Here is a 14,037-nt window from a genome sequence, read left to right on the forward strand (position 1 = left end):
CCTCTGGGCCATACTCGACCGGCAAGTCAAGAAATAACAAAAAAAAAAAAACTTCGAAGAGCGTACTACTCCAAGTTTTGAAGGAAGAGTGGCGAAAATCCTACAATCTAAAACTGACGAGATGATTCTCACGATGCCCCAAAGGATCAACGGACTCCACGAAGTGAAAGGAAGATCTACTAGATATTAATTAAATTATAAATATATCAATTCATGTAAATATGACTGAAACATTTCATTTTTATTTCTGGTGTCTATAATTATATGTGTATACATATATATATCTGTGTGTGTGTCTAAAAGCTCTTGTAAATAATCCAGTTCCCTTAGACGCAATGATTTCCCCTCCACCAGTTACAAAATCGGTCGTAAGTTACCAAAAGCCTTTAATTTAATTAACAAATAATAAATAGGGCAAATGACATCACACAAAAAGGTAACAACTTAAACATGTAACGATTACCAACAAAAGAATGATTCAGTAGTATTGCAATCCGACGCTGGAATATAGTTCCGGTTTCAAAATGCGAAGATATGAATACCCGTGACTTAGGCTAACGGGAGGCACTACTGGTACTAACATAAATAACGAGAATTATTTAAGCTATTATAATATTTGTGCTCAATTTCAATTTTACTAACGATCTGTCATGTATTTTTCAATTCAGTTTGGAATCTGAGATTAGGTAAGCACTGAATCTAAACTGAGCGAGCAAAGTGCTCCCAGCGTTGCCGGACCTGGCAGGGCAGCTGGTCAATAGCATTTATCTCTACAGTTGGCTGGCTGCTCTTGCGTGACCTAATAGTGAGATTTGACAGTCAATGTTATAGCGAACCCACACCTCCAAAGAGCAACCGCATCTCTGCAGCAACAGCACGAGGAAAATTAATATTCGGATTCATAGTCCAGGCAGCACACTAACTATTAGTTCACGACAGACCCAAATATGATGAAATTTTCAAACCAACACTTTCCGTAATATGAAATTCTGTGGAGAGGAAATACGAAAAATGTTTTAATGCTACGACGCAATTTTCTCTGTTCTTACTTATACTAGGGCCCGGCATGGCCAGGTGGTTAGGACGCTCGACTCGCAATCTGCGGGTCGCGGGTTCGCATCCCCGTCCCACCAAACAGGCTCGCCCTTTCAACCGTGGGGGCGTTATAATGTGACGGTCAATCCCACTATTCGTTGGTAAAAGAGTAGCCCAAGAGTTGGCGGTGGGTGGTGATGACTAGCTGCCTTCCCTCTAGTCTTACACTGCTAAATTAGGGACGGCTAGCGCAGATAGCCCTCGTGTAGCTTTGCGCGAAATTCAAAACAAAACAAACAAACTTATACTAGATACAACAACATGTCTTTTTAACAAAGAAAGGGCGTGGCCTAGTGATCTAGGCTACAGATCGGAAGAAATTCGATATGTCGAATTTGCTTGCTACTTTCAAACGTGAGTGTAATATAAAAGCGAAAATCAGTCCTGTTATTGGGTTATGACTAGTTTTGTAGGCGGCAGGTGCTACTTAGGGATCACCCTCCATCTATCCAACAGTTTAAACTTACGATAGGCTATGCCAGAGGTTTCAGGTCTCCGACGTGGCCGTTTAGACAACGTGTTGCATTCAGGTTGAAAACACTAAATACCTTTTTTTTTTTAACATACACAACAACAACAAAATAGTATGTGAATACTGTTCACAAAAACTGTTGCAGTGATGGTAAAGACAAATACCTTGAATGTTCCTAAGTTTAGGACAAAGATGTGGGCAAAACCATGATCGAGATCATTATATTTTTTATACGGCGCACCTCATAATCTAAGTAACATTTTTGAATAACAAAAGCTACATGGATTTCCATAACTACGAACCAGAATTTTTGTTACTTGCAATTTTCTGCGAGTGCATATTTGTATGTGATACAAAATTGAATAAAAGTACCAAGTTGCAGAATTAACTTACTGAACTCTTTCAAGTCACTAAAGGCCGATTCTTGTTCGATTGGTGTCAGTTTAGTTTATTTATTAAGCAACAAAAACAATTTTCCACCCAATTCCTGTTCGCTAACGATCGTGTGCTTATACACGTAAATTCCTACGTTCATCAAAGCACTCTTCAAATATTTTGTTGCTGCTTGCACAATATCCGTGTGTCGTACGTCATCAAAAAACTTGCTCTAATGTAAGTTAATTTTCGTTTGAGTTAGCGCAATGGAAATGAAAAGTATTTTTAAACGTGATAATTCTTGAAATGAAAGTGAAACTGGTGACGAGCCTGAGTTATCCTGTGACAATAAAAAAGTAAAAGTTGTCTGCCACCATGAGTTAAAAATGTGAACAAACGGTTAAAAGAACTGAATCTTGCACTCAGCTGAAATGATATATTTGACAAAAATGATCCGTCTACTGTGTATTTCAGTCTACAGTGTTGAAATATGGTGCAAGATAGGCTTCTCAGTTAACCTTTAAAACCTAAATAATTACTCAAAAAGCATATGATAGCATACAATAACCTGTTTTTGTTTTTTGTTTTTTTTATCTTTTATGCTTCAGTCTATAACAAATGTATATTTACGGAAATATAATTTTTGCTTTTTACATAAAATGCAATAAAATTCACTTCTTAGTTGTAGTTGTCATACGTGTGCCTGAAGAAGATACTTATTGTGGCCTGTGACCATGGGTGTAGTGCAGCCGGAGCGGAAGAATCGAGTCCTGAGGCTTCAAAAATTAAAAATACGTATATATAAACAAAATAATTTGCTCTGTTTACACCCGAAATTAAGTGTCTTTCATAACCAAGCTCTCTTAGTGTCAGAGAACACTGGTTGTTTGTGATCCCTTGTGTCCACTGGCAGAGCTCTCTAAGATCACCCATCAAACACTTTGTCACTCTCCTCCTAGAGCTGGTGTCAGGCACCATGTGACCGTTCAGACTCAAGAGCAGGTGTCAGAGCTTTAAAATGGTGAAGTGGGTTTTTTCTGCGTCATGTAGTTATCACGATACACGAGTATGGTATTAAAACATCAATAAAATACATTTTACAGTTATACTGCGTGTTTAAAATATGCACATTTTTAAAGGCTTATAATTTACATAATATACAACAAAGGTCGCTATTTCAATTATTCGTGTTGGCAGGACAGGAAGCGTGCAAAGCATTATTGATTACACTGTATGGCAGTGAAAAAATATAGTAAATTAGCAACATGTGCGTTTTTAAAATTTATTTTAATGTTAGTGGTATCTATTTGATACCCTATTGTTTTTGTTTGTTTGTTTTCCTTTTTTGCTTAATTTAAAGGAAGCTGAGTTGCGTGTTTTCTCTCGGTAATATATCCATATTCAATTTAGGACTAATGTAAGTAGTCTCAAATAATTAGTCCTGCACATATTTTATCTATTTAAAATGTAAATTGGGTTTTCAATATGAGATCTTTATCCTGATAGTGATTTCATATGTCTGCAAATTTTTGCAGGGCTCCGGCACTATAAGATTTAGCACTACACCAATGCCAGTGACATACGATTATTCTCAGTTACAAGATAAGGAAGATTATCATCAATTGTTACTTAAGTCGATGGTGGAAATAATAATGATTATATGACTATATATTTGGTTCTATAGGACTTAACTGGTTATGATAAAGCACATCTACAAGAGAGTAAGAATAGCCTGCATTCAAGTCAATTTTAGCCTTTATTTTCAAAGGCTAGCTGGAAGACTTGCGAGAATATGCAACATCGTCAGCTACAGTGAGTATCCTCATCAATTAATTCATCGGGGTGACGTAAGTTGGCAATCAAGGAATCGATCAGCCAGCTCACATTTTGCAAAGTAACAGAAACAACTTTTTATATTTTTATGTTTTTATATTGTAAGTAAATTTAATAAATGTACAATATGTAAACACACTTGATGCACTCAGTGCATTTTATTGAAGAAATGCAGCCCGATAACCGTATCCCCCTTGCTCCAATGAGCGGTTTTATTGAAGTAATGTAGCCTATAACTGTATTCCCCCTCCTGCTCCAATGAACGTTTTATTGAAGTAATGCAGCCAATAACAATATCCTCCCCTGCTCCAATGAACGGTTTTATTGAAGTAATACAGCCAGTAACGGTAGCCCACCATACTCCAATGAACGGAAGGAGCTGCTACTTAAGTTTTTATTTTCTTTTAACACGACTGTTGTAACGGGCATTGTATTAATTAAAATATTGAATCTTTCATGCGAGTGCTATTTAATGTGCGATTACTATTTAAATATTAGCGAACAATGCTGTTAACATATGATACTTGACAAATATTAGAATGTTTAGAAGTATCTTTGAATTCCTTTATTCTCCTGAAGAACAGTGAACTATTCGAAAACGTTTGAATTCCTGGGCAGCCTTTGATCTTTCGAATACAGCCCTAATATAAACAGTGAAAACATGCTATGATTTTTAATATTACTGACCTAATACTTACATAGCAATACAATTTTTTACCTTAATTATAATACATTTTTACTGCAAGGCACGACTATCCAGTGACCCATGTAAAAGGTTGCAAATGAGCTCAATATTTTGTCAGTTAAGTTTTAAAGGAACTTATTTACAAGTGAGCTTAGAAGTAGCATTAGAGCCCTAGCTCTCTTCAGACTTGTACACGAATAACATTAAAACGTGAAAATCACGGGAAAAAATTACAATTTCTGATCCAGCTAGAGACTGGAAAGCAAAGAAATTCAAGTATATACATTGGACTGAACATAATGTGTGTAGAACTTATGGCCTTATGAAGAATCCTAATTTCTCCGAAAGGAGACCGAAGGACGCCTGGAGGGGGATCACCTATTTTAACCACTCGCACCACAATACAGTAGTGTGTTATCCATCAGTCAGTGAATGAAGTCTCATAAGGGACGCTTAACGTTGCAATTTGTACTGTCGTAGTGTCAGTAATACGTGCGCATGTCATGAATAACGTATTCTGTAGCTACAACACAGCATGACTTATGAACTTCAAAAGCAAGAAATAAAAATATTTGTTGGTTTTAATTTTGGTTTTATTTACTCTTGAAACAACACTTTCGGGAAGCCTACGAAAGTACACTGTAGCTCTACCAAGTGTGTTTCTTTAAAGAGAGTCCAACCCACTTGTTTGTGAATTCTGTATTACAAATTCACCCTTACAGCTCGTTGGCTTTCAATCTTTACATTCTAATATTACAATTAGTATGGTCTCCATCATTGCGGGAATTTAAATTTTACTTGCCGGGATAAGTATAACATACCCTTTAAACTTATGCTTATAGGTGAACAATAATAACAACATTTGTTAAATATTTAAAAAAAGGGGGGGGGTGCAGCCTGAGCTTCACAAAAGGGCCTGTTTCACAGTGTTCGTACCATTTCCTGTGTAAATCGTAACATTTCTGTTAGTTTGTTCTTAGCCTGCATAACATATACGCTTTAATCTCTGTATCCAGAACTGAAAAAAAAAAGTTCTTATATACCGTATTTCTACGAAACTTATCTTTCTGACTGACAGCTGATCAAAAAGGCATTAGTGCCGTGGCTTAGCAGTTGTAGGAACTGTTTTTCTTTTTTTGTTGTTGTTGTTTTTTCAGTTTGGATGGTTCTGGTAATTCTAAATTGCATTCAAGAAGAAACATTCATAAAATATTTTAAAAACTGGTTAAAGGTCCGAACCATTTTCTCGCAATTTCCCTAAATTACATAATGCGTCTCAAAGAAAAAGGTTTCATTTCAGGATACTCCGATTTTGTGATTATAAATGCATACAAGGTTTGAAACTTTAGTTTCTGAGAAAACACCTGTAGTATTGAATTGTATTGGTAAAGCAAGGGAAGGTGAGATTACAAAACAGAAGGGAGGGAAAAAAGGCTACTTCATGACTGGCTACTGTATAGAATGAACAAAGTTATGTTCCTAGAAGTAACCCAGTAACACAGCGGTCCATTGCTCCTAAAATACTAGTCATTCTTGGAACTGAAAACAAGATAAATCACACGGATTGAGGACTACATAAGAGCCATCTTCACATGATTTTCCCAAAGCACAGAACCAAATGTTGAAGCTTATACAAGCGATTTTTGTTATATGATAAATGAAAGTATGTCTACTTAACTGCCTGCAAAAGGCCGAGTAATGTTATATTATCGTCTGCCGATGATACATTTCAAAAATGGTAAAGGACATCTCGCGAAAGTTTTCCAAAGAGAATCATGGTGATTGTAAGTTAGAAATATAATGATAGGTTAAACATCTGTATTGGAAGCCAGTAATGTTTGATTCTGTCAAGAGAGTGAATCCAGCCTTATTTCCAAGTTATTATGCCAGTTCCTCCGCAAGTTGCATGCAAGTAAAAACAGAAAGAATTTGAGACATCTTTTAACTTCTGTGGTTTTGAGGTTGCTGAAACAAATTCTTTAAAGTCGTAAATGGGTTAATGGACTTTGTAAAACAAGGTGAAAAGGGGAAAAAGAATGAGACTATAAAAGCCTCCTGCAGTGGTAATTGCACGGACAATCACATAGAACGCCATCATTAGTGGCAGTAGAGGCACTAAAGACTAAGCACTTATCCTTGTGTCGTTACCATAAATGGTGAATATACTGCTTTCATCTTGAAAAGTTAACTGGTTACATATTGGGAACTTTTAAGAAATGACAAAATATACTGTTGAAAATTCACATATTAATCATGTATAATCACTGGCTTTACGGAAAATTGCCTTTTCTATAAATGTTGTTTTTTAGCAAAAAGCTATACATTTGGCTTTCCGAGTTCTTTCCACCATGGTGAATCAAACCACAGATTTTAGCGTGTAAGTCAGTAAAATTACCTCTGACCTACCAAGGGTCTTTTGTAAATGAAAAGTATTGGTTGCATTTTCTTCGTAACATTTTATTTTATTTTAAACATCATTCAATTTGGATTGCCTCAATTATCAATATGGCTGTACTACTTTTACATTATTAAAACTATATACGTCTTCCGTATTTTATATACATATATTCTACCAGATTCTTTAAAAGCAGGCGTAACTTTATTTCAAAGATAAAAAAAAGTTTAAACAACAGTAATCAGTGGTTCTATGTTTTGATGTTATCGTAATAGCATATTTACTTTTATACGTATTTAAGTTGTTCAAAGTTCTTGGTAAGAAACAGAACAGCACCACATGAATGGGATGTGTGACCAAGAAGACAGACCTATCGAAGGCAGCGTACATAGCATAACACTTACTTAAGAAGTCCCTGTCTTGGAGGAAGTCTACTAGCTTGCATGTGAATTATCGGTAATGTTTGTTCATTTGACTATTTATTGAAAACTAACAAAAACATTACGGCCACAAAGAAACGCAAAACACTCAAAATGACATGAAATGAAGCAAACTTCCATTAGCCTAAACTCAGATGAATGGAAGTAAAAAAAAAAAAAGTTATATCCACGCGTTTCCCCTTGTGTTATTAATCACTACGGGAAAATATAAGCATATAAGAAAGAACGGATATAAAAAGGCTGACTGTGTATAAATGGAAAATGTATATATATATTTTTTACTTTCACAGGAGATAGTGTTTTTCAATAAAACTTTTTTCTGAAACTATTAGTAAATTATATAAAGTTACAATTTTGAAGATATACATATGAAATCGGTAAAATATAATAACTCTACGCTCTTTTTTTTTAAAAAAAAAGGATTAAACAACTATCATAACGTATATAGATTATGCTTATTGACCTTCGAATTGTTGAGCTATACAATAAAAATTGTAAAAATACAGAAAATCTGTGTGCAGATTTTTGACATAGGTATGACTCCATTTTTTATTTTAGATGTTCTGCTTCTATTTCTAATAAATTATTGATTTTTCTTCGCTCTTGAATAATGCATACATTCGCACAACTACTGTAATATTTTCCAAAAGGCTATACTTACAATGCGTTTTTTGGGGTTTTCTTCAAGGGAGCGTTATAGTCTGCATTTGTTGGTTCTGCAGAAATCGCTAGACGTTTACTTCGAGTACTGTCTATTGTTTGCTTTTCATCTACCACACTTCTTCCATTCAGCCTGTCAATGTTATTTTCTTCTCCGTTATAAACACCTTTATTCGAGGGTCCAGCCTCACAGACAAGTCTGATGCGTTCGCTAACTTGTTGAGTTAAAGGTTTCACCATAACACGGTATTTCTCCAATTCCTGTTTCAAATCCTGTATGATGGCTTCTTTTCTGCGTAGCTGTGCTTCTAGTTCACCAATCATAGCGTCCCTTTGTTGCAGCTCTTCACAGATTTCCTGAAGGGCCAGATGAAGTTCGTCGACTGTAGTCATTATATTGATTACCTTTATGTGCCAGTTAATGAAACATTGAGGAGCTTTATCCGCTTTAATATCAATCTTGCATTTTATATTTCCATAACTTCGAAATCGTAACGGGCAGTCAAAGTTTCAAAGTTGATGCAAGAACAATATCTATTTTTTCAGTGTACACAATAGTTAAAGTAACATCACCTCAAGAAGAATAGATTATGATGTAAATAGTTGCGGACACAGTAACCGAGACTTCTTAGTTCCAATTCAGTTTTTTTTTTAGCGAATAGATGCAATGTATGTATAATAATAATCGTGGTAAAAGATAATATTACAGGATGAGCCTCACTTTTTTCTCGTCAAACAATCCTCTGGTACCACATTTTACAAGACGGTCAATATTCACTTACACAGAGAGAGCAAAGAGGACCGGGCCTAAAGAGCAAGACGTTCGAAGAAAATACCAGAAAACTCAGTGTAAAAACAATTACCGATGTTCAAACCGCGTACTGCGAAATGACAAAAATCAGCATCCACACTTTGGTATAAGTACATATATTTTACACTGTACAAGTACATATATTTTACACTGTACAACTTCCAAAGTCATCTGTTACTACTAACAGCTTAAAAAGTCTTCAACTATGCATTCTACTATGATTCGTTTAGTGTGCTGCAGCCTGTATAGTGACTACTGTCAGAGCAATTGTACACTTATGTTCGTTAGATATAACGTCCCATGGAGAAGTAACTACACATCCACACTAAACGTCTAATCTAGAATATATACAGGATGCTGTTACATTGCTACACAGAATATTTAACATTGTTCGATACAAGAAACTTACGTAACTGGTCGAAAGTCTAAACTTTATAGTGACGTTGAATATTAATAGCACCCTAACTGAACAATTAACGCTACTACATAGACAACACCGACTACAGCCAAACGTATGCTCTAAAATTAGTTTCTTCATCGACTAGGAGTTCATACCCCAAGAGAACTAATTAAAATTACCAAATGTAGCCGCAAAATTTTAAAGCATCAACTTCGTGGTGTTCGACTGTCAACTTAAGCGAACACGTAAATTCGCTAAGTCTGCTTCAATTGCGATCGTATTTTGATCTTACTGTATTACTGACCTTCGTTGAAGCTACTCTGGAGTTTACTTCCTTTTATGGTTGTTGTGTGTCATACATACATCCGACTGTGGAAAATCTAATTCGCAGAATCGATCATTCGAAGCATGAACGAAAACATCTGGACTATAATGGCTTTCTAACTGGCTTATCTCGGTCTACGATCACAAAGTCACAAGCTGCATGTTCTTGTTGTATCGATATATTAACATGGATTTTTTGCTTCAGTAATCCGCCATGGGGAAACACTTTGTTAACTCACAATCTTGGTTTACCATGCGTAAAAGATCAAAGGTTCAAGAAAAAACTAGACACACGCGCAGATATTTCAATGGTCTGAACAGAGCTTTATAAGAATACACGCTGTGAATACTGTTCATATTGTCTATAGTCTATAATTATAAAAAAGGAAGGTCAAAAACAACAATAAATTTTTAGGACTAAGCTTCCATACCATTTACTTCAATACAGAATGAAGTTTTAAAACCTTAACAGACAAATAAGATCACAATGGCAATGTGGAAGTACTAAATTAACGACAAGCACGCTCGTGAGCGGACGCTCAGTCTTTAGTGACACATCACGTCCCCATACTTTCCCTGGCTCACTCATTACTTTAATAACACGAGGGTAAACGAAGCTTTCTTCGTATTTGTTTTACTGGAAAACTTTGTCGCAATACATAAGAAATTCTTTTCATCAATACCTACAAAATTAGAACACCTCACTCGCTCAGTAGCTCCACCATCCGGACTGAACAAGCAAGTACACCATTCATTCGTCGTTTGTAATAACTTATCTATTTTTAACTGATGGGCGTTTTCCTCCGTTTCCGCAGCAAAGCCAAGATCACGTGACTTTAGCTTGCATATTATATAGGAGTACTAATGACGGGGGCTGATTACTTCCTTACCTTTAAGTCTCCCCATTATTTTATCTTGCTTTTCTTTTTTAATCATACAAATATTTTAATCATAAATTGCGCATGAGCATAACTTATCAGGTATATATAATCTTAATTTACATTGGTACGCAATACAGAGCTATGACGAGACAAGAGTTGTTGAGTTTTTTTTTCAGTATCAACGTTACCAAATGCCGGCCGATCCTATGGTCGGAATGATGGATGTAACTATTCAATGAATGAGGTTGATAATGATGAGCAAGAAGACCAGGTTAGCCTGTGTGACGAGGCAAAATGTACAGGTAAAAGTTGTAAGCCCGATCGTGAAAGACCTAATCAATCTACTTCTAGTGAGTTCCTAGTAGCTACTAAAATAAATCAAGGTGAAGAAAAGTCACGACAAGAAAGATTAGTTCAGACAAGTTGTTTAAACAGTGGCCATGGTTTACACAACTTATAAGCAGACAAACGTTATGTTGCTTCTGTTGCTGAAAAAAGTCAACAAAAACTAATGGCATTCAGCAAATGCTGTATTTTCAAAAGTAAGTTTCTAAACGACCCACAAAGTAGGAGTTTAGACATTCTCATTCTGAAGCCTGCATCAAAGTAAAAGTGCGGTAAATGTTGCTTCAATGCTAGATAAGGCTCAAGAAAAAAAACAAACAGCAATTGGTTATACAAAGAATATCAGCTATCTTCAAGGAAATATCTTCTACAACGAGGGTGGGCTTCAGGGGCCATGATAATAATAAAGGAAATTGTATGCAGTCGTTAAAGTTACGCTTTGAAGATGATTATCAGTTGCAGATGTGGTTATCAGAGAGTAAATATCTTCATCCAGCTATTATTATGAGCATATCCGAGCATATGAAACTGAACACTGATCAATTCGTGCATGACATTCTTTCAGATATTAGATCAGTTCCCAGGTTTACTGTTATACAAAAATGAAGGTACTGACATCAAGTTTAAAGAGCAAATGTCTATATTCACTAGATAGGTAGGTGAACAGTATGAAATTGAGAGGAATTAGTTGGCTTAATCCAAATGTCAAAAACTGACTCTTAAACACTGGCAAATGCTTTGAAGGGCGTATTTACTCAATGTATGCTACTGCTTAATCGATGTACGTCATGCAAGCGCATCAAACTCAACTGCCATGTACATGAAGTAGCTGTAGTACCAAATCTCAGCAGCCAGCAGAACTTCACGTACATTGACTTACAAATCGTTTTAAGTAGTCTTCGTGATGCTACTCGAATCTGAAGTCATGTTCGACACGATCTCGATCTAATAATGGAATTTCTCAAACTAATGAAGTCTATAAAAATATCCCATCTCTTTGAAATTCTATAAAGTCACTAATATCTCCTGGTACAAATGATTTAAGGGTTACTCTGTTCCAAGTATCAAAGTTGTCTGTTCAAACTGACACAATTGGAGCAGCATTAGCTAATTATGGTATACTATGTACAATATTAGATGAAGTCAGTGAAAGCTAAGGAACTTTTGGCACACTTTGCAAAGTTACGCACTTTCTGTGGTCTCAAGCTGCTTTCCTGGAAATATCGTGCACATTGCAAGGCGAAGATACTACAACCCAAGAGGGAAAAGAAGCTGTACTACTAACTGAGCCTTACCTCTAAAGATAGAGAACAGATGCTGCTTATTATGGGTTTTATGTGGATGTTCCAACCAATTCTCGCGATTTAACAGGTGATCTAGTGCTACCTATAAAATGAAAGGTTCCTCGAAAAACAACTGATGGAACTGAATGCTGTGAGCCTGAAAGGGCCAGAGATTATTTTGAAGTTTCTAAAGAAATCTCAAGATGGTTTGTTCTTAAGGATTTTGCTACCATTGTGGACATTGATGGAGTGGTATTAGCAGCTGGAAATGGGCAGGAGTTTACAGTATCTGAAATTGTCCAAACCTTGTACAAAGTAGATATAAAAATGAAAAGGCTATCAAGTCACAAACTAATTTAACAGGAAAACCAGTAAAGAAAGTTACTAATGTCCATGTATTATGCAGTTACTGAATGAAACCCTTCGTTCTAAACTTTGTGTTCAGATCTACAACGTTTGCTGCAATTATTTCTCATCACCCCAGTGACAACAGCAATTTCATGAGTACATTTTCAGTGATATGAAGACTTAAACCTATATTAGATCTTACATGAGAGAGGAACGACTTAAATGTAATCTGCTTCATTGCTACAATTCAATAACTGATTGGAAAGATGAACACCAGATGGCTTCTACTTTTATTGCTACAAATGAGCTCAGACTGCAATTTTTCGACGAAATGTAATAAATTGTGTAATTATTACTATTATAATTATTTTGATTTTTTTTATTAATTATTTTGGTGGAAGTACAGATATACTGAGAAATTAATGTTAATAGTAGCTAAGACCACAGTCACCCCCACCCAACTCCAAACACACAAAGTGAAAATACTTCCTTCCCCACTGTATTAAATGTACTTAACTATATAGTTTTAAAAACAAAATAAGCCGAAACATTTGTTAACTTAAACAAAATATTTGTTTTTTACTGTGGACATATGTTTTAATTAGATTTGTATTTTCATGATATGTCACGATTTTTTTTTTCCAAAAACAGCAAAAAGTTCAAGTTAGGGGTGTCCGAGAAATCTAAATCTACTGAAATTCAACATATATGATATGCTAGTTCTCAGCAGGCCATACTCTGAAAACACAGTTAAATATATGCAATATTTAATGTTTGATACTTTTGTTTTCCCACAAGAACTATTATTATTCTGAAATGACAAACTATGCAATTATATTTTCTATAGATAAGCTCTGAAAAATTAACAACGTAAAAAAACAACAACAAAAAAAAACATTGTTAACGACGAGTGGTACAAAAATGTGCGTTGTCTATGTCCAAACATATAGCAGAGAAGCTAACAGAATATAAGTAACCCTGCACAAATAGGGTGAGAAGTATCACCCCCGGCGAAGGTTCGAGTCGTCTGAATCTATATAATTGGGGGAGGGCCAGGTATGAGTTTTTCTCGTGGAGCAAAAACAAAACATTTGTACCTGTGTGTTTTGCGTAAAGGACGCGTCACCTTTATACATGGTAACCAGGATTTTCTGTGTGTCGTTCTAACTGTTCTGTTTTTACAGATACACAAATAAAAGATGATTGCATCCGTTTTGAGTCTTTATCTTTGACATTGTTAATCTATGCGACAGGCTTATGTTTCTGCACGTTGAATTTCATTCAATAAATAGCTTAGTCGAAAAGTATGACAACCTTATATTTTGTGCACGTTAAAGTACACTCTTGGAATAGTTCGGACCAGAGGAGCGGCGACTTAAGTTTATTAGTTGAGACTGTAGTCTTAATAACGCGCGTTTTCTTCGTTCATTACGAATACCAAGAATTGCAAGGCTTAACCTTGTGGTAAAGCTCCGGTTTTCGGAGCAGGCGAGGTGGTTCTAATGCATGCGATACCATAAATATTCCAGGTACTTTAAGCTGTGCGTGTATTATAAGAGTGACAGTCAATCCCTTTCATAGATGGCAAGTGGTAGGATGATGCTGACTGGTTGCCTTCCCTCTGGTCAGTAGCTCAAATTAAGGGACGGTGATTGACAGCTTACATTAGCTTTGCCATAAATTGTTAAAA

The 14,037-nt window shown here is 35.7% G+C and overlaps 1 protein-coding gene across 2 annotated transcripts in view; it reads right to left on the minus strand.

Moving 5' to 3' along the window:
• The window catches only part of LOC106461395 (cGMP-dependent protein kinase, isozyme 2 forms cD4/T1/T3A/T3B-like), a 75,335-nt gene that overhangs the window by 37,696 nt on the left and 23,602 nt on the right, over positions 1-14,037 (minus strand). Inside the window, exon 1 of one of the 2 annotated variants that reach the window (XM_013921212.2) lies at positions 7,957-10,211. The exons of the other annotated variant lie outside the window; for it this stretch is intronic. Coding sequence (XP_013776666.1) covers positions 7,957-8,348 — 392 coding nt within the window. The 5' untranslated portion in view covers positions 8,349-10,211. Of the gene's footprint in view, positions 1-7,956; positions 10,212-14,037 lie in introns of those variants that run through there. 2 annotated transcript variants of the gene reach the window in all.

Source organism: Limulus polyphemus, unplaced genomic scaffold, assembly GCF_000517525.1.
Source record: "Limulus polyphemus unplaced genomic scaffold, Limulus_polyphemus-2.1.2 Scaffold950, whole genome shotgun sequence".
Lineage (NCBI taxonomy): Eukaryota > Metazoa > Arthropoda > Merostomata > Xiphosura > Limulidae > Limulus > Limulus polyphemus.